Source organism: Oscarella lobularis, chromosome 3, assembly GCF_947507565.1.
Source record: "Oscarella lobularis chromosome 3, ooOscLobu1.1, whole genome shotgun sequence".
NCBI classification, from domain to species: domain Eukaryota; kingdom Metazoa; phylum Porifera; class Homoscleromorpha; order Homosclerophorida; family Oscarellidae; genus Oscarella; species Oscarella lobularis.
In genome coordinates this window covers 2,492,701-2,515,425 of record NC_089177.1, presented here as the reverse complement: position 1 = coordinate 2,515,425, position 22,725 = coordinate 2,492,701, and the positions used below count along the sequence as shown (strand labels likewise).

Here is a 22,725-nt window from a genome sequence, read left to right as displayed (position 1 = left end):
CTCCTGAGAAGGCGGGCTGCACGAGGAATAGCGTACGCTAGGCGTGGCGTTCTTCGTTTTCCTGCTTCTTACTGCTGTATTCCACTCTATTTGCATTGCACGATTGCAATGAACGATTCCGTAGAAGAGGAACGCGAAGAGAATGCGTGCCAAATGTAACGAATCGCTCGCCTCGAACGTCGCGTGCTCACACCTTTTCCTCCAAAAAGCGATCTGAACGACGAACGAGACGGATGGCACGCAATAAAAGGATCGAACGTGACAATACAAGCCAGCGACAAGGCAGAAATAGAAAAACACGCAGCCGGGAGCAACAGAGTAAAAAAACAGGCACAGACAGAAAAGATAAGAGACGTCTTTGTCGAAGGTGCGCAGTGACGTGATAACCACCCAACAATGGGAGCAGAAATTCTACACCGGCCAACTCGTGGCTTCAAATTCTTCCTTCATGGCCTATTCGTTGACTGGTATATTTAAATATAGCGAATTTAATTTTGTTTATTTTTTATCTTTTTTCTCAGGTCGAACTGGATATGTCATACGCGTTATCCACGTTCAGACGCGCAATCGGACGTTGCTGAAAGGAATGCAAGGCAGAGTCGCCGATTTGGGCTTCGCAAACAAACAGTCGAATCTCTTCGCGTGCGTCGACCAGGCGGGCTCGATTTTCATATGGAATTTGGAGCTCGAGAACAACGAGATAAAGTGAGTCCAGCCGAACTCTCGATCAAAATAGGGGGCAAAAAAATCAAAAATCGTTTTTTTTGCAGAGCGACTGTGAAGCTTCACATCGTTCAAGATACGCCCACTGTCAATACCTCGCTGCATCGTCTCATGTGGTGTCCCCAAATGCCCCAAATGAACAGCGATGCCGACGACCCAGCCGATGGACTGGGAATTGCAGTCGTTTCGGACACAGGGGTGACGCTATAGGAGACCGAAAACAGATGACTCTCTTTGCATCGTCCCTTGTTATAGGCTGAAGTATGGAACGTGGGAATCGCGTCGGCTGCACAAGTTGGAGATGAGCCCGTGTTGAGGAGCACTCTAAAACACGGCGTCTTCGTCGTCAAAAAGGCACACGACATGGTACAGAAATATTTTAAAAGTCTCTAGTACAGTAACGTTTGTACCGTCTTTTGGTATCCAGCCCATCAGTGACTTGTGTCTGTCGCCCGATGGCGGCGTGTTTGCTACGGCGAGCTTGGATGGACACGTTAAGTTCTGGCGAGTTTCGTATGAGGAGACGGAGTACGTCGCATCGAGTGATGAGGCCAAGGATGTATCTCTTTCTCTCTGTGTCTCTAGTCCTAATGCCGTGCATGATTTTGTGCCACACGATGGCGAACCTGTTTCCTGTCTTTTCTTCACTGACAATCACCTTGTGAAGGATAGAAAGTGAGGGGAAAACGCGATTTCTTACTTGGATTTCTGCGCTGTTGAATGTTGGTGATTTCTTTCGTCGTTTAGCGTTCCGTTTTGGCGATTTCTCGTCACTGGATGTCGGGCCAATACCGAGCTAAAAATCTGGTGCGCCATCCAGTGGACGTGCCTTCAAACGGTCAAGTGAGGACATTGATTGGCTAAGTTTTTGAATTAGTGACTGTTTTTCATCGCGTAGCTTCGTTTCCAGCCCGGGAGGTATCGGGTAAGAAGAAGAGTCAAGAACTGGAAAGAGATACGTGTATGCTATGAGATGATTGCTTTTGTGTTTAGACCAGCTCCTGAAATTCAAATTGCAATTGATTTATCAGCATCCTATCTCGTCCTTTCAGACATACGGAGAGCCGTACGTTGTACACACAGGCCACTCAACACAAACGAAGTTCCATTCTTCCAGGTTCTCTACATTGCCCATATAAGTCAGAATCTCGTCGAAGGCGTTGCTCGCATCGACGGCATCATGGAATTCCTGCTGGGACAACCGCTGCTCAGTTTAGCCGTGAACGAAGTGAACGAAGCGCAACAGGGCGACGATGTACTCGTCGGCGATCAGACGATGGAGTCGCAAGAAAGTCAAGTTCTCGTCGAGCTTGTCTGCATTCACACAAAGTAAGAGTCTATAAATGGCATGGGTCGGATCCGACCCTCACTCTCCTATCGCTGACCCATACTATTGAAACGCTATGTCCCTTGCAATAATTACTACAGAAGAGACGGGGCTACACCTTGCCTTTTTCGACGCCACATCATCTTTGTCGCATCTCGCGCATTTTAGAAGTTTAAATATCGTACCCTGCGCATTGGTTAGGTAATTTGACGAGAAACGGGTCGAATAGTCTAGCTACGTAGCGTTTTCGTCGGATTGTTTGCGTATCAAGCACGTTTGACTTGCCCGTTATAGAACCGGACGTAGCACCTTGATTTTGCTGACCAAGCGTACTGCCGTAACTGCGTATGCGTTCGCTTTTCGCGTCCAAATAGCGACTCCATGTCTTTAGAATAGACCCACAATGCATTTTACGACCGATTCATCGCTTCTACTTCTCGTATTAGGGCATTTCGTAGCAACGCGGTGATTGACGTCATGCGTTGCTCAATGTCGCGTGACAAGGCGTGCCTGGCGCACGTAGCACACATTCCGCTGTCGTTTTTCGCGTTTGAATTGATTTTCAACAAAATTTCGTTTGTTTTTGCTGGCAGAAATGCATTTGCGGCCGATTGGCAAAGGTTTCGGTTCAAACGACGCTCTTTTTGATCCCTTTTGATCGTGAAAAGCTGCAGTCGTACGGCCCTAGTCGCGTATGAGTATAAATACCCAGCATTTACAAGTACTAATCAGATGGAGCAGAGCAGAGCTCGTGGCTAGGATAGAAGGGAGATTGGCAACACTCCCCAAGGCTTGAGGCACTATGACCCGGTGGTTGCCTCATTCCTCACTTGTCATCGTACCCGGCCAACACCGATTTTCGGTGTTTTGGCGGAGTACAACACTAGGACATCTTCCCTTCCCTTCCCTTCCCCGTTTCGTTAGTTCCCTCTATGTATTTCGTTCAAATGCCTGCCGATGTTTAGTTAGTTGCCTCCCTCAGTAGATTAGTTAAGATTATTATTAATTATACTTACTTGACAAGGGTGTAACATTGCACGCCTTCCTAGTTCTCGCATCTCTCTCCCAGCTCCTGGGCACCTCTGTCACCGGATAAACCTCCATAGCACCGTCTTCCGTGGGGTTTGTGTCAAGTGTCGATGTTTTTCAATTTTTTTGAAGTTCTCTACGCGAGAAGACGCGTTTTTTGAGCTCGTTGCGGTCAAACGACGAGTTTCTAAGCTTTTACCCCCAAAGGGGGCCCCTTTGCCCAATCCACGAATACAGAAGTCCTATACCCAAACCTTCACATTTCATGGGCAAAGGAACTGTCCTTTACACTTTACCGCCAGACTTAATAAGTAAAAATTCAGTTTCCAAACAGTTTTATTTACTTGCGCAGGACCCCGTGTATTTAAACCTGACTGCTACTTCATATCCAATTTTTTTTGACCTTTTAACGTTTGCAGACTATTTTTCACATGGTGCTGTTTTTATAGGTGTATGCAAAAACTCCAGATTCGCTTTCCCGTGTTCAACGCCGATGCCGTTCACTTGCTGAAGGCGGTGGACGAGGACGAAGAGAAAAAATCAACGGCGGGGGAAGTCGTAGCAGCAGTAGCCGCAGCAGTGGAGACTGTCACCAGCCCCGCAGTCGAAAGTCAGCACTCGTCTTTGGGCTCTCAGCATCTCATGGCTCCGGGCGACTTCACGTCGTCGACCGATCCGCCAAAGAACGACGACGACGTTGCCGCGCAGCCGAGATCTCCCTCGCCACCGGAGTCGGTTCCCTACGACGAAAATCTAGCGTCGCCGTCTCTTGCCTCGTCGTTCACCACCGTCTCGTCAATTCACGAGGAGAACTTCGCCAATTCGTTTTCGACGCTTCTTCCGTTTGTCTCAACAATGAAAAATTCGCCGATTGATCTCCTGAAAGCGTCGTCGGCGTCTTCGATGTCGAACCCGTTGGCTAGCGGGCGAGAAGATGTTTCGAGTCGTCAGAAGCTGATAAGCGATTTGGATGACGAAGACGACGATGATTCCGAATTGGATGGAACGAGAAGGAAAGAGGACGCGCAATCGTTACCGCTGCCTATCTTTCCTTCGGCCGCCGGGGGCGGCGGGGGCAGCGGCAGCGGCCGCGGCGACGATGACGAATCTACGATGAACGAATACGAAAAAATCTTCAAGAATGCTGATGAAGAAGTTGCCAAGTTGCTCGATACGACCGTGTTAGACGGGATTGGCGACGACGTTGTAAAGGACGGCGAAGACTTGTCGTTTGGCAACGACGAAGATGACGACGGCGGATCAGTTGCAACGCCGACTCTACCTCTCAACGATCCCTTACTAAAAAAGTATAGATATAGAGAAATTATTCATCCTGGATAGAAAGAGAGGGACTTTTCTGTTGTAGTATTGTAGCTGAGGAGATTCTCAACGATCCGAAGACGAAGGAGGCAATTGCACGCATGACCGTTTCTGTGCCGTCTGACGAGAGTCCACCCAGGTCTCACAGTGGAAGTCAGCAGCAGGATCAAACTCACGTTACAGTAAGAAATTTACGTTATATTTTATCTTTCGATTGTTCTTCTGTTTTAGGCTTTGCTGAGCGAATTGGTTTCTTGTGTCAAAGCCCAGCAAGCTGAGTTGGCTTCCATGTCGCAGCGTCTGGCAACGCAGGAAGAGAAAAGGGAGCAAGTTACGACGACGATGATGACGATGATAGCGAGGCTCGGGGATACCTTTGGAGAGTCTCTGACCGCTCAAACGCAGACGCTTCTGACGAACCAAGGCATCTACGCGATCTTATAATATATATATATATCGTGTTTTGTGACGTCGATTTTCGTAGTAGAGCAATCAGGCCAGACCGCCGGCGAAAAAGAAAAACAGCGCCACGACAAACTCGTCTCCTCCTTGCAACGTACAGTGCAAAGTTGTCTGCATGGTCGTGTTGATAAAAGTGTGAAAGCCGAAGTCAAAGATACTGTAGTGCCCGGTAAAGAAAAAAAAGTGTTTCTCTTTGCGTCAGTTATTTGGTTATTTGCTATTAGCAATCAATAAGATTTTCAGTCCTATACAAGAGCAAATCAATAAAACGTTGGCAGAAGTAAGAAAAAGAATAATTATTTTAAGCTGCCTCTATGTTTTATATAGAAATTGGTTGTTGCCGATCGTATTGTCAGAGAAAGCATAGAGAAAATAGTTGGTAGTCAGGTACAGATTTGAACGTACATTGGATTTTTCTCATATTTCGTTTTGTCTCAGCCTGTCATTGATGGGATTGGGCGCGTCGTTGGGCTGGTTGTACAGCAGTCCGTCCAAACGTCATTTCGCGACATCATGCAGTCCATGATCATACCCGGTTTTGAAAAGGCCTGCCAGGCGATGGTGGGCCAAATCAACGAATTGTTTCAACGAGGAACAGTTCAGTGTATGACGCTATGACACACAGTGTATATATGATACGGACGCTCTATTTTATTTAGATTTAGAGCAAGTGCGTCAGCAAACGGAAGGGCAGCAGGCGATACTAAAGACTTCAGTTGACAATATGATGGGTCAAATGCAGCAGCAGACCGCTTCTATGCACGGTATGCCTGACGTTCTGACAAGGTTTACCGAATCAGTGAGGACAACTCTTGATGAGAGTTGCACCGCATCTTTGGCAAGGTGAAGTACTTAGCAGATGTTTCTTACTACGTTTAACGCCCTATTGTTTCTGCTAGAATGAGCGACGCGTTGACGGAGGAAGTAAGACGAATCATACAGGAGCAGGTCGTGTCTGACCTTGTCGCACAACCTGGAATGAATTTATCTGGGCAACGCAAGGATCACGTAAAGGTGACCAAGACGAGACGTCGCGGGGATTGTTGCACTAAGCCGAATTGAAACTTAGGGAGCCCTGCTTGAATTGGTGAAAAACGAAAAACTGAAAGAGGCATTCACCCAGGTCAACTATATATGTACCTAGAATTCAAATTTGACTACATATATCTGTTTTTCTTCAGGCTTTATCTGCTGTGGATCTTGAGCTTGTTGTGTTGGTTTGCTCAAGTGTTCCACCAGAGAAGCTCTTTGATCTTTCCGAGTGCGCGCTTCCACAGCCTATACTACTGTCTCTCATCCAACAGCTAGCGGCATCGGACCTTCAAGAACACGCCGAACTGAAGCTCAAGTACGTTTGAGAAGATTTTGCTGCTCTTATTTAAATGTTTGCTAAGGTACCTGCAAGAGTCCGTTCTGGCTTTGGATGTGAAGAATGCAGTGACGAGTCAACACATGGGAAGCGTCTTGCGGAGTGTGAGTGAGTCGATCAGGAAATATCAGCAGCAGATTCAAGCTCGCAATCCTTCTCTGAGTAACGCGTTGCGCGCACTTCGCATGATCGTGCAAGGAATGCTGAAGTAAGTCATTTGACGTCCGCTTAGATTGACGGGTGTTTTGAGTTCGAGTTGAGTTCTACGTTTTGACGAGACTAATCTTTCTTTACATTAAAATCAGGTCTGTTGCAGGTTATCTTTCCTATACCTAGTCGAATCAAGTATATGTATAACAAACAGATGGAACTTAATGTGACAAGATTTTGATTAGATGCGTTCTCCTCAACTTATCCGGGCGGGAGCGGGCCGAGTGGCCATGGCAGCTCGCATTGTTCTTCGCTATCTTCAGTGCCAGGGTCGCGCCGAGCCACTCCGTCTCCTCCTAACCGACTCCGGCATGCCGTTCAAAGACGAACGCGTGCAGCCGGAAGAGTGCAAGCTCGCGGAAACGTCGAAATGGGGCCCATTTCGCTCGCTGCCCGTTCTCGAGTGGGACTCCTACCTGATCGCCCAAACGGAAGCGATTGCACTCTATCTCGCGACTAAGCTCGACTACGCCGGCGACGGATCGGCAGAACAAACGGCGCATAGCGCCGCTCTCGTTTCGGCCGCCTATCAAGATCTCATCCAAGTGGCGGTCAAAGTTCTCTGCACCCCGGTGAGGGGCCTCGAAAGGGCGTTCCACGAGATCGCACACGTGGTCGCTCCTCGTCTGCAGAATCTCGAGAACTATCTCGGCGAGAAGAGCTTCTTTATCGCTGGTAATAAGCCGTGCGCCGGCGACTTTTTCGTCTACGTCGCCGTTGATATGCTGATGACGATTTTCGGCGAGGAGATGTTTGGGTCATTTCCGGGTTTGACGGCTTTTCATTGGCGCATGGAAAAGCGACCCAGCGTCAAAGCGTACGTTGATTCTGGTAAGAGGACAAAGCGACTTTGTTGTTGCCGAAAGGAGGACGAAGTCGTCGAGAGAGTGAAAGGTTTTCGAGCACATATGAGATTGTAAGCACAATGCAACGTTTAGAAAGTGCAAAGACGCGAAGAAAAAGTCAACAACGCACGTGCAAAAAAAAGCAGAAAATCACTTTTGAGGAGTAGAATTGGCGTCCAATTCTTTGAATTTCTCCAAGACCTCCTGCTCCTTCGGATTTGCACTGATACACTTCAGCCTTCGACCGGCGTCGACGTAGGCTTTTATATTGGGTCGCGCCCCCATTCTCTCATAGAACGCCTTCAGGCGAGGATACGAGTCGAAAAGACTATCGCCGAAAATCGTCAGAATTTGATCGAAAGCAGCGTAAAGAAAAAAATCGCCCGAACACAGTCGATCGCCGAGAAAGAATTGTTTCTCGTCGAGAAGATGGTCGAGCGCGCGCAGGCGCCCGTGTATGTTGCGCGCAGTCTCGTGGAACGCCTCCTCGAGATTCTTTTGCGGCTCGAGCACGGGAATGTAGAGGAGCTTGACCGCCGTCTGGACGAGATCCTGATGGGCTGCCGAACAGAGCGCCGCGCTCTGCGCCATTTGCTCGGGCGATCCGTCGCCTGCGTAGCCGAGTTTTATCGACAGGTAGACGGCGATCGCCTCCGTCTGAGCGATCAGATGCGAGTCCCAGTGGAGAACCGGTAGGCATTGGAAGGGACCCGATATCGATCGGTCCTGCTTCGTTTGTTTCCACTTTTCGTCGATCGGGACGCGTTCGTCATCAAACTGCACGCCGGAGTCGGCGAGAAGCAAGCGAAGCGGCTCGGCGCGGCCTTGGCACGCGAAATAACGGAAGACGATTTTGGCCATTTTTTGTTTTGGTCTTTAGCGCGCGGTAAAAGTTCGAGGTAAGCTATGGGAGGAATATGTATATGTGGGCCTCGCACTTCCCAATTGACGACTGTACTAACAAAGCAAACACCTGCTGTATGTATGAGTGTAGTATGCAAACAACTTAGAAGCACCTTTCTCTTTTAGCAACTCAGCGATATCGATTAGCATTTTTATTCATTTAGTGTAGGAGACTCAGTGGCTGACTAATTAACCGAAACGTTATACTGTACTCTATTCTACTGTTACAACTAAACTCAGGGGATGCATAGCGCATATTGTCTCACATCCAACCCCCGGTATAGAATCACCGCGAAAGAGTATACGTGTGAATATTGAATATTAGATGGGTTCAAAATACGGACGTTCCTTTTCCTCTATCGAAACCGCGTGACCTCGATCGTTTTTTTCTTTTTCAAATATATTAGCTGAGATTCTCCTGGCGTCGTTCAGCCATAAGAAAGGCCATAGAACGCTGACAGAAGGCGGCGTAGAGTAGAGCTCCTCGACCGGGCACGCGCAACTCGAATCCTTTCATTGTCATTAGACACAATCCGCGTCCGTTCATTTCGAATCGTTTCAAATCGATCGATTCGATGCCGTAGCGTCGGCCGGTGTCGAGTAGCCACTGTTGCACGTTGAGTTTCGTCCATTTGCGCGGATCTGTAAAACACGGGGGACGTATAGACAACGATAAGTGCTGGAGGGGAGGGGGTCCGCGGCTGCGATCGAGTCGCGGCGCGACGAAAACGACTGTCTAAAAATGCGAATGCGCCGCGCGAGCCTCGTTCTTCTAAGGAACCTACTAGCAGATCTATAGAGCATGTTTACGGCATTCCCAGACAGGGGATGTTGCGGAGTGATAGATCTATGTAGCTGCGCCACAGCCGATCGATGAACGTACATATAAGTCAGGTTCGATCTCCGCGCGCGGTCAATTCTCTTATAATAAGTCGGGCCGTGAAAACTATGCGCCAAAGCCAAACATACGCGAAACCGTACGAATAACGTACGGAAGGGATTCTTGTCGGCTTCGTTGGGAAAGGAGCCCCGGCGGGCCCATCGCGCGCTGCCCATGCATGCAGCGATTAGGAGCTTCATGATCACCTGATGGCAGTTCGGTGCCGATTCGTAATTTGGGAGCCACTGCCATGTACTTCATAGTAGCGAGTGGTTTGGTCGACGCTTTTATCTCTAGACGGTAGGCCACGGTTGTAGTCCTCGGATTGTTCGTTTGATCTGTGTGACGCTTCGCGTAACCACCGGTATAAGACCGAGCAAATAGTTTGCGGTATAGTCCACGTAACACGGGAGTGCGGGGGGGAGTAACGACAACGACTGAGCAAATCGATGTCCTGTTGGCGTTTCTTATACCAACTACCGTATTGTACCTCCCTTCCGGTAAATTAGCACGCGTGCGTGAGAGTTGCGCCAACTTGCGGGGCAACCTCTACGAAAAAACGCGGGTTCACCGCTTGGGCTTCTTCGTACGCAAGATTGGCATACATGTACGATCGAGGAAGGCTACGTAGGCCTATATGCACCCGCCCACTCCTTCCGCTAAACACGAATGTGCGCAACCGTCCCATTTTATACATATAAGAACCGGACTATAAGACACCACGCTAGCATGGACAGACTTAGGCTAAATTACAACAAAAGTTCATAGTCATGCTCGGTTGATTGTGGCTTTGAGGTGCTCGTAGAGAATGTCTCCGTATAGGGGTTCGATGCTGAGAAACTGGTCGACGGTCAGCTTGCACAGAGCGGAGCCGTTCATCGTGCGAAATCGCGTCATGTTGATGGGCAAGAGTTCGAGGCTTCGCTGCGACTCCTCGAGCCAGCCAACGACGTCGCCTTCGCTCCACTTTCGCGGGTCTAAAGAAAGCGAAGCGTCAGCGCGATCTCCGGCCGTCTCACATACAAATCGGCCCGTACCAGCGGCAGACGTTCGCCTTTCGCTCATTCGGTCGCGCGCAATCGTCACAGTGAAGTCAGTTCCGAAAGAAACTGAAGATGCGTGTACACGGGGCGTTGCCAACGTCTCGTGCTCGCCGACAGTGGCACGTATAGGCAACGACTGCGACGCCAATCGCTTCTCCGTGCCATTTTAGCCCAGCGAAGGACGTCAAAGGTTGAGAGGCTCACCCGAGCGCCTCGCTTTCGATCTTTTCCTTAGATGGTCATGGGAGGAGCGATGACGCGCACGCGAGCGACATTTGCATTCGGAAGTGCCCTATTATGGACGAGAATCGTATTACAAAAGCGTTAGTGGTACGAAATGACGCAAAGTGTTATCAGAACGAACGCAAAAAACCAAAATGGGGCAAAGGAGAGAAGTCAATCTTTCTTAGTCCGCCAAAGGTGACGGCACTGTGCCATTTCAGTGTCCTGTAGGATAAGGCGGGGACGAGCTCGTCGTCGGATAAGGGGGATGAGCATTCGGATGTTGTTGTTGTTGTTGAGGAGCCGGCGATCCGTAGAAAGACTGCTGCGGAACGAGTCGCGGCGGATTGGGCACGATTCCCTTGCTTTTCATCAGCGTCGTCAATTGCTCAGGTATTTCCGACAGAACCTCGCGCGTCTGCGAAATTGCCTTTAGGAATTTAAAATCGGAATATTCGCTTTGACTTACCAGAGAGAAATTGGCACCACCTTGCGATCGGAAGTCTCGAAGTGGAACGAATTGGACAATGTCGCGACTCATCACCTTTCCCATTTGCGATCGCAGCGGCTCGTCGTCGGCATCGAGGCAATTCTATAAGCACATGGACAGAAATCGAAGTGTACAGTTTCGTTGCGTACCATCAGCTTAAAATTGGCCGCTCCCACGCCCACAATCACAATCGACAAAGGCAATTCAGACGCTTCGACGATGCGATCAATAGCATTTTGCATATCGTTAATCACGCCGTCCTGGGGAAAAGAAGAAAAAAATCAACATGTCTATATCAGAAGATGGAGGCAAGCACAGTATAACCCAAACAAACGCATACATATGTAGAATCCACCTCTTAGGTACTCATGTCTTGAGGTTCTACTCTACATCTACGCATTCGGAATGCTCCCCCTCTAGGTGACTATTTCGCAGTCGTCTTTCTCTATCCCTAGGGCGTATTGTCCTTTCTCACCGTTATTATAAGGAGTATGTGATACAGTTGCTGTTCCTGACTGATTGGATTTCGTTTCACTTTGTGAAGGGCGGCGGTCAGTATCTGCGAGAATATCGTCGGCCCGTACAGCTGCACATTGGCGAGGCTGTAGCGATAGGCTTCGACCATGCCCTCGACGCCGCGCACTTCGGGCCGATCCACGCTGCCGGTGAGCGGAAAGCAGTGCGAAACGGCGTGACTGGGAGGAATCCTCGCACCGAAACCCCAGATAGGAAACAATTGATCGCTGTCGTAGGGAGCGAGAACGCTTCCCACGGACTGTATTGCTTCCACGTATTCGTTCATCTGAGAACAAGATTGGGTGAGAGCTAGAGATTGCGCAGTTTTTAGGAGAACCGTACCTGGTAGGGATGATTGTAGTGAAGCGACGAGGGAAGACTGGGGTCGCCGTTCGATGCCGTGAAATCGACCGCCACCATCAGACTGATCTCGCATCCGCCCCTGACGAAATCCAAGAACGACGGAACGGGAAATATCCTACTCGGAAGCATTAGAGAGAAGGTTTGGGGCGCCGAGGGGAGGGTGCCATGCTCTCACTTGCAATGCAAGAATTGTAGGATTCCCGAGTTGGTGTACTTCTTTCCCTTCTTGGCCTTCTTGCGCGGCTCGATCAATTCCAAGGAGGCAATGGGAGGAATGCCAGCCTTTCTATAAAAAAAATGATTGCTTCCTAATTTTTTTTCTACTACTTCTCTTACTCGTCTCCAAGGAGAGCTCGGACTGACGTGATTCCGCGCCCTATGAGATCAGGCGTGTCGTTCCTATAATAATACAATGAGAAATTGGCCCATCCGCCTTCTCCGTTCTCACTTGTCCCAGTCCCAACACGTTAACTGCAACGGCCTGTCAAAGTCTCCGTTGCACAATTTCTGAGCGCTTATCTGAAACTTCTTCCAGCGCGGATTCAACGTGTTTCGTATCACTTCGGTTCGATGCACCAGCACGAAATTATTGTCCTCCAATCCTCGACTAATCTCCAAATAGGGATCCGACTAAAAAGGAAGAGCGAGTATATAAGAAACCACAGCATCTCTCAATATATTCCCTGACCTTGCCAAAGAAGTCCTTCTTATCCAAATGACTCCCACCAATAATAAATTCAATATTGCACTTATTCTCCTCACCCTCCTCAGCCGACAAGTGAATCTTACCACGTGCCGACTTATCTCCTAAAAACTTTCAAAATTAATTATATTAAAATAATTAATTAGATTATCGTGCCAGATCGTTTGAGCGTCTTGACGAGAACTCGTCCGGCGACGACGATGTCGGCGAGACACAGTTCGACTTCGCCGATGTAGTCGTGCTTCGCCAAATTTCTCGTCGAACTGTCGACGTCGTAGACGGCGAACTTGAGCGGCTGGCTTTCTTCGAAGTGATAATCGACGATGAAAGTGTGAGCGAACTAAAAAAGGAAAAAAAAAGTCACAACCGAAGACGTCGGTTTCGATTTTTGGCCTACGTCGGGATTGAGATTGTCCTTGATCACTTCCGTGCGTCCCTGCTCGATCCACGCGCCCTTTTTGTCTTCGAATAGGACGCACATCGGATCGCTTTTCGAGAATCGATCGAGATTGACGAGTCCCGTGCAGCGGACCGATATTTGCACTTTTGATCCCGACGCGGAGTACATTGTAATCGTCTTGACTGTCTCTAAACGGCCGGCAAATGCAAGTTGTCTTCTGTACAAGTGTGAGACTAGACCCGTATGCTCATTCTTACGGCGCTGCCTGCAGTAAAAATCCTGATCAGACAGAGATCCCTAGCGTTAGCTGCCATCAAATTCTTTACGGTTAACCGTCTTTACTCCAAAAAATGAGAAGCTTGGTGTATCATTTGCATGCCCAAGGCGCTGAGCTGACAGTCCCCGGATTTCCTGCTTATTTACGTCTCACCTATCCCAATGCACTCGCGCGGTCCCTTTCATGCTCAAGCTCGCGCAAACAGCAACGAGTCCGAGTCGTTTTTCTTTCCAATCGAGCCCTCTCAACGGCAACGAATCACCGCCAAAAAACCCAAATCGAATTCACGTCCATTAGGCGTCGACCAATAGCGGACGTAACCCCGTCGACGTCGTTCGCCCACAACCGGTTATCGTCGAACGTCGAGAACTGCCACTCTCGATGCCTCGAACAAAAACGACGTCGCGCCTTCTCGCGATCGTAACGGGAACACTCGTTCTACTACTAGTCGCCGGTAACGATAACAAGATCTCCTCGAATCGCGTTTCTTGTCCGTACGATTGGGAGACTAAACACAGTCAGTTACTGTATAATTTCGTAAGGGGGGAAGAGGAGAGGAGCCCCCACTGTTTCCCTTTCCCGAAATTCGTATATAAGGACCCGTCCTCCCATCCCTGTCTCTCCCCCCAAGTAGTCTCGTCTCATCTCGCCCCAGGTAACAAGTGCGGGAGCTACGAGGGAAGCGTCTGTCGTGACGTACTTCTCGCCGAGATCTTCTACGATCGCGGCGCGATCGACGAAGCGGAGAAGACGTTGACGAAGACGTTTGACGAATTAGATGATTTGGATGAAGTCGAGTCCGGTTGTCGGGATTATGTAAAGACGTTGCTGTGCCATTTGGTTTTTCCCTATTGTGGCGTCGGCGGCGGGGGCGGCGGCGAGGGCGGGGGCGACGGGGACACTGCATCCGGACGCCCCGTCTGCGTTGACGATTGCTACGTCGGAAGAGACGAAGTGTGCCAGGGCAATCAGTGGCATTTGGTCGCCAATCTGACGAACGTCGTCGACGGAGTCGACCTGTCGACGTGCGACGGCAGCGGGTTCGGCGGGTCGATGCGCGGCGGCGACGAACCGGAGTGCTGGAGTCAAGTGTGGAAGCCACAAGGCAAGCTATATATGTGATTTAGAATAATTTGGTATACTTATTGTGGGGGACGGGTCTCGCGCACAGCTACGTATGGCCAAGAGCAAGAGGAAGAAGGTACTAAATATGACACGATGCAGTGAAACCTGTCTAACATCGTCTATTACATAAATGCCTTGACTTAGGGCCACACGTGTCTAATTCCACTGTGGTCTGTACAGACAGGTTTCGCTGTATCAAATCAAATAATTACGAGTTTTTCATTATTCTATTTTGGGTATGTATAAGATTCTTGCTACGTTGGTATTGGGCGAGGTTACGCGGGCAAAGTGGCGGTGACTCGTTCGGGCTATCCGTGCCAGAACTGGGCCTCTCAGTCGCCGCACGCCCATTCGTCGATGATCACCGCCGAAGCAAACTACTGTAGAAATCCAGAAGGTCGTGCCGCGCAGCCGTGGTGCTACACGACCAACTCGTCCGTACGATGGGAAGAGTGCAACGTGCCCAGATGTCGTAAGAAACGAAGTCTTTTTTTTATTTTTCAATGTTTACCCAAGGAGCTCTTTTGCTTCAGATCCTGACTTGGTATGCGACGGACGCGTCAGTTTGGGATGTCCGAACTTCGAAATTCCCAACGTCGAGCGTTTCTGGAACACAAGTGAATTCGATTCGGCGGAGAAGCTGTCAATCTTTGTTCTACTGCTGGGCAAGAATGACACGTGCTTTCGGCGAATAAGTCGACTGATGTGCTTGATCGACATGCCCCTGTGTGATGCGTCGTCGCCCGAACCTCGTCCGCTGTCCGTCTGTCGCGAGTATTGCGAGTCGCTGACAGACGACGTCTGTGCGAAACACTGGAAGTGGATTGAGGAGACCATCAAAGAGAATCCGAAGTTTAGTCTCTCCTTATTGCCAAAATGTGACGAATTTCCGAGTCAGTATGATGAAGAATCGTTTGAGTGCATCGTTGAAGAAAAGATGCCTCCAAAGGAAGAGGAATTTACGAAAGGTAGCATATCTTCTTTAATTAGGATTCAACTCTGATGTACACACAATCTTCCTTTTCTTCAGATTGTTATTCCGACCGTGGTGCCGGTTACGTTGGGACGACGTCTGTCACCGAATCAGGGTTATCGTGCCAGGCTTGGACGTCCCAATATCCTCACGCTCACTTGATGAACAATCCTCCTACTGGTAGTGCGTGCAGAAATCCGGATGAGCGACTAGAAAGGCCGTGGTGTTATACGACAGACACGGAGACGAGATGGGAGTACTGCGACGTACCCAAGTGTTCGAATGGTTTGAAAAAAACCCGCCTGCCAGTCGACGTGACAGTGACGGGGTTTGTTTTAGATGAGCCTGCTGGCGAAAGCCATTCTCGCTACATCATTGCAAGCGTCGTTGGCGGCGTTGGCTTGCTTCTATTCGTCGGTCTTTGCGCCGCGATATGGCGACGCCAAAAGAAGCGGAATGAGTTTCAGTGCTGCTGTCGCGTCGGAGATGCGCGTCTGCTGTCGGAAGATGACTACTTGGGCGAGTTTCTCATTCCCAACGTCGCGCAGCAGCGGAGAGAAATGGAAATGGAGGAGAGAACGGAAAACGAAAACAAGTCTACTGGCGACGAGACGAGGTCGTGAGAGAAGAGGTAGGAAAAATTACATAACGTCATACATTTATAGATTAATCTGCTAGAAAAACATTGAGTATACAACCGCTGCTAGCTAGCTAGACGTCATCCTTGGTTGGTTTGAGCTTGAATTTTCTCGCGGATCGTTCCGCGGCTCGATAGCAGAGCTGGCTTCCGTGTAAATTGAAAAGAAAGGTGTCGATGCAAAAGGCAAACACAGACCCACTCTTAGGCACAACTAAAAACGCGCGCGCTTTCGTATGTAATCACAGGGAGTGCCCATCTCGCTGGGGACCTTTAATGGTGTTTTCTTTCGTGATCACTTTGAACGTGTTCTGCGTTTCCATTATGATGATTCCAGTCAGACCAACATAATGGGGGCACTTGGATTTAGATACTGGAAAGAGGAAACGAGTACACTTAGAGTAGAAACTACAACGGTCATAATAATGTATGTATGTACAGTACATTTGTAAGTATGACAGCGTACCTGTCATCTTGCATCCATGGAAATCAGCCTTGGCAAGTTTTGATAGCATCTGACCCCCTCCCCTGCCGTCATTACATTCAGTCTTATATATGAGTCCGCATGAACTCGCTCACTTTGAATCGCTTCGTATTTCTAGCAGATCTTTCATGTATTGGAGCCAGAGTTTGTGCAGAGGCACGAAATCGTCGTATCGCGTGCATTCGCGCAGGAAAGCGTCGTTCGTCTTTCTTCGCTTCTTCTCTCTCGACGAGAGCGGACGATAAGCGCACGACGTTCGCTTGGCAGAGCCTTCTTCGCCTCGTTTTCGCCGATCGCGCTTGCGCGGATCGAACAGGAGAAGTCGTTTGGTTTCGAGCGCGTGGACGGATCGACGTTTGTTGCGGTGGACGTGCGAGTCGACGAAGGCGGAAACAAAACCGCTTGGCGTCTCTTTCAACGGCTAAAAGGGGGAAGAGGTTCGAAGATGCGAATTCTCGCCTGCATTACTTTGAGTCCCAGTGCTTCGGAGTCTCTCAAGACGAATTCGGGCAATTCTGAACTAGCAGCTGAGTCTCCTAGAACAACAAGAGGTGGCGATACGGACGTTCTGCGGCAAATCGACGCACCTTTGCTCATCTTTACGGCACAGTTACGGCACGACTAAAATTTATTAGTGTTTTGGGCGCATTTTCAAACGTTGTATTTTCTGACGTTAGCTAAGCATTCTATTCTCTGAAAGAGGAAGCAACTACTGTGAAAAGCTACTCAGTACACTGTAGCTAGCTAAAACTACATGGCTGAGGAAATCTTCCAAAATCTACCGTGTTTATCGTCGTAGATTGATTAAAAATAGAATTAAAAATCTGTCCAGTTTGTGCACGTGCACATAGAACAAGCAAAAATCCTGCGCATGCTCACAACGATTTTTGGGAAGATAGCTCGTCGTCTCGTCTGGAGAGATGAGCGAGTCTCCATCAAAGTCAACGGCGGTGAGGAAAAATCGATAATCGTCCCAGTCGGCTCAGACCAACTCCTTTTAGCCGCGCGCGAAGACAACTGCTACGGAAGACGTCCCTTTGGTAGGAAATGTTCGCCGGAACGTCGCGCAAACCACGTGCCAATTCGCCTCCATCTCCTACAGAAACTCAAGAAGTCCAAATCGACGGGAACGCGAACCAAATCGAAAGGTGAGTCGATACCGGAGTCCCCCCGTTTCCTCGAAAGGAGCGACGTCCGCGTGCGTTTTCGGGAGGGAAGAGAAAAAAAATGGTCTTTACGAGTGGGCGTGGTCGATCGGCATGGTCGCCAGTGCACGCTTTACCGACTTCGTTTCTTCCGTCGTTTCTAGACTCTCGCAGCAAGGACGAAAGGGAGAAAGAGGTGGGATTCTCGCGCGTGGGCGTCGGTATGATAATGTGCGGTTCTTCGTTCTTCAGACCGTTCCCAATGCAGATGGAAAGGCTAAAGAAGGTCTGTGGTTGCTGCATAGGGATGGGTAGGTATTGGCACGGGTTTTCGTCACGTTTTTGCCACGCAGGATCAAAGAGCGAGAAGAAGGCAGCTACGGTTGTGTCTCAAACGGTACACTCTATAGACAGACCTCTTTTAATTGATTTTTGACGTTTGTCTCTCTATTAGCTTCCGAGTGGTTCCTCGAATTCGAAATCGAAAAATGACGGTATGCAGATCAGATCGAGATGTGACGTCGTCGTATCGAATTTTTCTCCTGACAAGGCGCAGCCAAGAAACGCGCGGTGGTCGAATCAGGAACTGTAATTTTTCACAAGAGGCATATCTTTATGTGTGTTATATGTAAAGTGACTTTGTGAAGAATTCCGGCGGCGCTCGCGTGCGACGACCCAGTCGCGGTGCCGCTGACAAGGCAAAGCAGAAGATGTCGGATGGCGAGGAAGCGAAAGGGAGCAGGAAGCGTCGTCAGAGCGATTTGGCTTATAGTGACGACGACGACGATGACGACGACGACGAGTGGTACGAGAATCAGACGGAAACAATGAAGCAGGCGACGTCTGATAAGGAAACAAAGGCAAAAACGTCATCAAAGGTTCCAAAGGTTTGCACGTGAAAGTTGACGCGTTTGTTCAACATTTCTTTTTTTTCAGAAAAACGACCGTAAAGCGATGAGCAATGACAAAGAAGTGAAGAAAGAAAAAGACGACGATGATAGACCATTGGTATGAACAGTTGTATGATAGAGGCACAGTGTGTAGCGAGAGTGTTGCAGATTATTGCTAAGAAGAAAGTCGAACCGAAAGGAAAGACTGCCAAGACTAAGGCAACGTTGCAAGGGGAGAGAGATGACGAACGATTACACGTGCTTTTTTTTATAGAAGAAACGTCCTATTGAAAGTGACGGCGAAGATAGCGAAGAAGAAGAAGACTTCAAGGTTCGTTTTCGGCTGCGAAGGAGGAGTTCTTTTGAGTTAGCTTCGTTCGAGCAGAAGAAGACGCCCGCTAAGAAAGCAAAGACGGCGGTGAAGAGCGAATCAGCGACGTCGAGTGGAAAGAGAAAGAAAAGCGCAGAGGTCGGCTAAACGCTTCTTTGCCAGAGCACAACTTTGACTCCTCTTCGTTCTCTCGAAGGCAAGCGGAAATCCTAAGAAGAAGGCGAAAGAAGAGCCCGAAATTTGGAAATGGTTAGCAAGAGAGTCGTTTTTGTACATATAGCGGGAGAAAAATATATATCGTGCGCCGTTTGAAGGTGGGAGGAAGATCGGTCTAAGAAGGATGGCGTCAAATGGCGGACGCTGTCTCACAAAGTACGAGTGGAGAACAGAGAGAAGGGAAGATGACTGCACCTGAACCGCACTCTCGTTTAGGGCCCCTATTTCTCTGCACCTTATGAACCGTTACCAGACTCAGTTCATTTCGTATACAAAGGTGAGCTGATGATATGTATCTGCGATCGTTCTCATTCATTCATTTCTTCTGTCAGGCAAGCCATTTAAGTTGTGTCCGCTAGCGGAAGAGGTATTTTTAGTCTTCCAATGGGATTAGCGTCGCGTGTATTTCCCAGAAAAAGTGTAATTTCATTTTGGGTGGGATTCGACCCCGTAGAAGCTTAATTGCATCTTCGTCTCTAAAAGCTTCCTTGGGCATAGAAAACGCGTGTTTTTTTGTTGTTGCGCAGGCGGCAGGCTTCTACGCGCGGATGTTGGATCACGACTATACATCCAAACCGGTGTTCAGAGATAATTTCTGGGCAGACTGGAGAAAAGTGTGTCAAAGAGGCGAAGAGACGCGTACCTATTGACGCAGTTTTTTCCCCTCCTAGGCGATGACTTTGGAGGAAAGGGCGAAAATCACCAATTTCGAGAAGTGCGATTTCAGCGCCATACAGAAGTATTATGTGAAGAAAGCGGAAGAACGAAAACAAATGAGCAAGGAAGAGAAAAAGGTCGTAGGACAACGATATAACCTGCGGAATCTCACGACGTTGTTTTTTTTTAGAAATTGAAGGAGCAAAATGAGGCCCTACAGGAAGAGTACGGCTTCTGCCTAATCGACGGTCATAGGCAAAAAATCGGAAATTGGAAAATCGAGCCTCCCGGCCTATTTCGAGGCCGAGGCGAGCATCCCAAAATGGGAAAATTAAAAGTAGACCCAGACGTTGAAAGCGGGGCCCCCCAATCTATATCTCGTTCGTTTAGAAACGAATTCACGCTGAAGACATTACAATCAATATTGGAAAGTAAGATTAGCGAATACACGTTTCCCTCCCAAAAGGGTTCACGTGTACGTTGCAAAAGGGAGGCGAAGCTGCCCGTTCCACCAAGTGGACGTTGGGGAGAAGTCAGGCACGATAACAAGGTGAACATAGACGCGCGTAATTAGGCTGTGGTCGCGCAGTGCTTAGCCTGTTTACTTGCATCCAATCTGTCGCTCTTCTCTCTCTCTCCTGTGTTTGTCTTGTCGTCTATTTGTTCAGCTAGAATCCGTTTCATAAAGTATTCGTTCTCCCAGGTGACGTGGCTGGCCAGTTGGATCGATACGGTGAACGGAGAGCGAAAGTACGTGCTGCTGAACGCCGCGTCTCATCTGAAGGTGCAATTGCATTGGCGTTTCCGCGCACGAACTCTCATCGACCTCTTGCAGGGAGAAAAGGATTGGCAGAAATACGAGACGGCTCGAAAGCTGAAGGGCAACGTGGAGAGAATACGCGGCGAATATAAACGCGATTGGAAATCGAAATTGATGCAAGACAGACAGAGGTGCGTACGCTCGCGTAGCTCGGTCGAGCGTCAATTCACGCAATAGTCTCCTTCAGGGGCGTCGCTGTTTACTTCATTGACAAGGCAACGACTCTATATAGAGTGCATAACGACTGGTCCTTAGTTCTACGATCCCACTTTAGCTCGCCTTGAGAGCCGGAAATGAGAAGGATACTGACGAGGAAGCGGACACGGTTGGCTGCTGTTCTCTTCGCGTCGAACATATCCGTATGCGAGATCTCTCGTCTTGGTTCCGTTTTTCACGCTTTTTTATGCAATAGGGCTGCATGATACTTGGGAGGGTAAAGAGTACGTCGTCGAGTTTGACTTTCTTGGGAAGGATTCGATTCGTTACATCAATCACGTTGCAGTCGAGAAACAGGTCTCGAGCGATTGACGAGTGTTCGAAGCCGGTTTTCATTGGCGGTTTCGTTTATAGGTTTTCAAAAATTTGAAGCGATTCATGGACCAAAAGGAACCGGGCGACGATTTGTTTGACAGAATTACGGTAGAGCGAACGCAGGGGTCCCCTAAAAATTTATAAATAGAAAATATCCGATATAGAGTAGAGTAGGATTTCTAGAAGACTCTTCTATTGGAATTGATTCAATTTGGGGTTTGTAGACGACAACGTTAAACAAGCACTTGCAAGGAATCATGCCTGGTCTCACAGCCAAAGTGTTTCGAACGTACAACGCGTCAATCACTCTGCAGGTAAGAGATGGAAATGAGTGTGCAATTCGTTTTGACGTTTTTTTTTCGAAGGAGCAACTGAAGGCCCTCACAGAAGGTAAAACAAGTTCAAGACTCTTTTCGCCTCGTTTTTTTGCACGTTCTTTTATTTCCCAGACAAGGCTTCTGTCGCTGAACAATTGCTTTCGTATAATCGCGCCAATCGTCAAGTCGCTATTCTCTGCAACCACCAGGCACGCATAACGAAGCAAATTTTTTTCTTTTTTTTTTTCTATTACTTTTGAAACCCAGCGCTCCATTCCCAAAACGTTCGAGCAGCAGATGGAACGACTTGGCGACAAGATCAAGGATAAAGTGGAAAAGATCGCCGCCGCCGAAAAGGAGTTGAAGAGCCTGAAGAAGAGCTCCAGCAAACATTCGAGGCAACGAAAAAAAATCTACGCATTATTTCAAAACCTTTCGCGGTATCTATCTAGTGAGGTGACAAAAAAGGCGAACGCCGTAGAACGATTGAAAACGCAGCTCCGTCAACTTGAAGTGCAGCAAACGGACAAGGTGGTCACCTATCGTTAATCGCTGTCTTCCTTATTGGCAATGCTTTCGTAATAGGAAGAGAATAAGACCATCGCGTTGGGTACGTCCAAACTGAATTATCTTGATCCCAGAATAACTGTGGCGTGGTAAAGTGCACAGGACATGACCTTTTTTACCCATCTCAACCGCTTCCTACGCAGGTGCAAGAAGTTGGACGTCCCATTGGAGAAAATCTACAATAAGACGCAGAGGGAGAAATTCGCCTGGGCCATCCACATGGCAGACGAGACGTTCGAATTTTAGAACTCTCGGAATCTTCTTATTTATAGGCGAACCGGACGCGAAAATCGATGAAATACATGCCTTTCTATTTATCCGTTCGGTTCATCGACTCCCAGTTCATCACCAAGGCAATGTCTCGGAAGTGAGTCGCGCTTCGCGTCATTGTCGCGACGTGCGTGGGCGTGAATGTTCCGCGTAATAAAATAACACGCGCGCAAGTACGGTAATATACGGCTCCGCGTCGGGACGCTCGCATCCTCGACATGGACTACAAGTATCGCGTTCAATTCATGGACGATCGCGATCCGTTCGCGGTCGCCTTCGCCGAGCCGACGCGCCCTCTCGTCTACACGTTCGAACCGAGCATTCCGATCGTCAGCCAGCTGGCGGGCGTACACAAACTCCTCAAAGCTCCGCACAACGTAAGTCCGGAGAGGGGGAGAGAACGACCTTTCCCCTCGAGCGTCGTCGCGTCGCCTAGATCGAGGATATATCACTCCAAGTCACTGGCGAAGCGACGACGTTTCTCGATCTCGATTCGACAATCGAAGAACAGGCGACGGAGTTGGGACTCGTTCGCGACAGGTACGTACGCTCCAATTTCGAGCGTCGAACGAAAACGGGAGGGGGTCTCTTTTTCTACTCAAGTCGCAAGACGATTCTACTCGTACGAACGAAGCCGAGCGTTCGCGTACACGTCATTCTCGGTACGTTGACTTCTCTCC

At 48.9% G+C, this 22,725-nt stretch overlaps 8 protein-coding genes and 1 long non-coding RNA gene across 15 annotated transcripts in view; 6 read left to right on the top strand and 3 right to left on the bottom strand.

The window, feature by feature from the left end:
* Positions 1 to 31: 31 nt before the first annotated feature.
* LOC136184538 (enhancer of mRNA-decapping protein 4-like) lies at positions 32 to 6,550 on the top strand. Of its 2 annotated transcripts, none has more exons than XM_065971444.1 (24): positions 32 to 155; positions 210 to 318; positions 368 to 467; positions 522 to 705; positions 771 to 921; positions 979 to 1,089; positions 1,151 to 1,251; positions 1,309 to 1,398; positions 1,471 to 1,566; positions 1,622 to 1,648; positions 1,717 to 1,789; positions 1,841 to 2,052; positions 3,529 to 4,386; positions 4,446 to 4,581; positions 4,631 to 4,823; positions 4,887 to 5,030; positions 5,086 to 5,141; positions 5,189 to 5,248; positions 5,300 to 5,465; positions 5,521 to 5,704; positions 5,761 to 5,875; positions 5,931 to 5,984; positions 6,043 to 6,209; positions 6,256 to 6,550. In XM_065971444.1, exons 1-24 carry the CDS (start codon positions 109 to 111, stop codon positions 6,440 to 6,442), a joined length of 3,621 nt encoding a protein of 1,206 aa, XP_065827516.1. In that variant the 5' UTR covers positions 32 to 108; the 3' UTR covers positions 6,443 to 6,550. The 2 variants fall into 2 exon arrangements, with proteins under 2 accessions (XP_065827516.1, XP_065827514.1); XM_065971442.1 differs by having other exon boundaries at positions 4,884 to 5,030.
* A 120-nt stretch (positions 6,551 to 6,670) lies between these two features.
* On the top strand, positions 6,671 to 7,360 carry LOC136184477 (hematopoietic prostaglandin D synthase-like). The gene has a single exon (XM_065971383.1). It carries the CDS (start codon positions 6,671 to 6,673, stop codon positions 7,358 to 7,360), a length of 690 nt encoding a protein of 229 aa, XP_065827455.1.
* LOC136184549 (hematopoietic prostaglandin D synthase-like) lies at positions 7,331 to 8,594 on the bottom strand. The gene has a single exon (XM_065971459.1). The coding sequence runs from the start codon at positions 8,144 to 8,146 to the stop codon at positions 7,436 to 7,438; it is 711 nt and encodes a 236-aa protein (XP_065827531.1). The 5' UTR covers positions 8,147 to 8,594; the 3' UTR covers positions 7,331 to 7,435.
* Positions 8,595 to 9,502: 908 nt separating this feature from the next.
* On the top strand, positions 9,503 to 12,130 carry LOC136184552 (uncharacterized). Of its 2 annotated transcripts, XR_010669376.1 has the most exons (4): positions 9,522 to 10,726; positions 10,806 to 11,131; positions 11,186 to 11,841; positions 11,898 to 12,130. It is a non-coding gene; the product is annotated as an uncharacterized lncRNA (long non-coding RNA). The 2 variants fall into 2 exon arrangements; XR_010669375.1 differs by having other exon boundaries at positions 9,503 to 11,131.
* Positions 9,741 to 13,054, bottom strand: LOC136184541 (copine-3-like). The gene is made up of 11 exons (XM_065971450.1): positions 12,803 to 13,054; positions 12,562 to 12,745; positions 12,391 to 12,509; positions 12,151 to 12,332; positions 12,039 to 12,101; positions 11,878 to 11,988; positions 11,682 to 11,817; positions 11,299 to 11,625; positions 10,973 to 11,083; positions 10,803 to 10,925; positions 9,741 to 10,751 (listed from the first exon to the last, which is right to left on the bottom strand). The coding sequence occupies exons 1-11, from the start codon at positions 12,971 to 12,973 to the stop codon at positions 10,551 to 10,553; spliced, it is 1,728 nt and encodes a 575-aa protein (XP_065827522.1). The 5' UTR covers positions 12,974 to 13,054; the 3' UTR covers positions 9,741 to 10,550.
* A 220-nt stretch (positions 13,055 to 13,274) lies between these two features.
* On the top strand, positions 13,275 to 16,008 carry LOC136184542 (plasminogen-like). 2 transcript variants are annotated; one of them, XM_065971452.1, is made up of 8 exons: positions 13,275 to 13,536; positions 13,738 to 14,187; positions 14,254 to 14,283; positions 14,455 to 14,679; positions 14,741 to 15,175; positions 15,238 to 15,465; positions 15,520 to 15,811; positions 15,859 to 16,008. In XM_065971452.1, exons 1-7 carry the CDS (start codon positions 13,464 to 13,466, stop codon positions 15,801 to 15,803), a joined length of 1,725 nt encoding a protein of 574 aa, XP_065827524.1. In that variant the 5' UTR covers positions 13,275 to 13,463; the 3' UTR covers positions 15,804 to 15,811; positions 15,859 to 16,008. The 2 variants fall into 2 exon arrangements, with proteins under 2 accessions (XP_065827524.1, XP_065827523.1); XM_065971451.1 differs by having other exon boundaries at positions 15,520 to 16,008.
* LOC136184550 (ribonuclease P protein subunit p29-like) lies at positions 15,813 to 16,899 on the bottom strand. The gene is made up of 6 exons (XM_065971460.1): positions 16,889 to 16,899; positions 16,770 to 16,837; positions 16,397 to 16,722; positions 16,284 to 16,345; positions 16,089 to 16,190; positions 15,813 to 16,031 (listed from the first exon to the last, which is right to left on the bottom strand). The coding sequence occupies exons 1-6, from the start codon at positions 16,896 to 16,898 to the stop codon at positions 15,892 to 15,894; spliced, it is 708 nt and encodes a 235-aa protein (XP_065827532.1). The 5' UTR covers position 16,899; the 3' UTR covers positions 15,813 to 15,891.
* Positions 16,900 to 17,162: 263 nt separating this feature from the next.
* Positions 17,163 to 22,092, top strand: LOC136184539 (DNA topoisomerase I, mitochondrial-like). 4 transcript variants are annotated; one of them, XM_065971448.1, is made up of 35 exons: positions 17,163 to 17,251; positions 17,303 to 17,341; positions 17,404 to 17,449; positions 17,611 to 17,642; positions 17,699 to 17,732; positions 17,800 to 17,843; positions 17,901 to 17,940; positions 17,997 to 18,034; positions 18,094 to 18,333; positions 18,383 to 18,454; positions 18,505 to 18,555; positions 18,611 to 18,667; positions 18,722 to 18,805; positions 18,864 to 18,916; positions 18,982 to 19,039; positions 19,100 to 19,160; positions 19,216 to 19,250; positions 19,411 to 19,497; positions 19,555 to 19,677; positions 19,731 to 19,877; positions 19,931 to 19,971; positions 20,030 to 20,090; positions 20,244 to 20,324; positions 20,376 to 20,491; positions 20,548 to 20,575; positions 20,635 to 20,719; positions 20,773 to 20,873; positions 20,931 to 20,999; positions 21,116 to 21,205; positions 21,257 to 21,281; positions 21,341 to 21,417; positions 21,476 to 21,606; positions 21,661 to 21,739; positions 21,794 to 21,864; positions 21,919 to 22,092. In XM_065971448.1, the coding sequence occupies exons 1-35, from the start codon at positions 17,222 to 17,224 to the stop codon at positions 22,019 to 22,021; spliced, it is 2,529 nt and encodes an 842-aa protein (XP_065827520.1). In that variant the 5' UTR covers positions 17,163 to 17,221; the 3' UTR covers positions 22,022 to 22,092. The 4 variants fall into 4 exon arrangements, with proteins under 4 accessions (XP_065827520.1, XP_065827518.1, XP_065827519.1 ...); XM_065971446.1 differs by having other exon boundaries at positions 18,003 to 18,034; positions 21,476 to 21,739; XM_065971447.1 differs by having other exon boundaries at positions 18,094 to 18,324; positions 21,476 to 21,739.
* Positions 22,093 to 22,226: 134 nt separating this feature from the next.
* Positions 22,227 to 22,725, top strand: part of LOC136184537 (FH1/FH2 domain-containing protein 1-like) — a gene marked incomplete in the record, with an annotated part of 4,928 nt that continues 4,429 nt past the window's right edge. Inside the window, 3 exon segments of the mRNA XM_065971441.1 lie at positions 22,227 to 22,422; positions 22,482 to 22,585; positions 22,649 to 22,707. Coding sequence (XP_065827513.1) covers positions 22,264 to 22,422; positions 22,482 to 22,585; positions 22,649 to 22,707 — 322 coding nt within the window.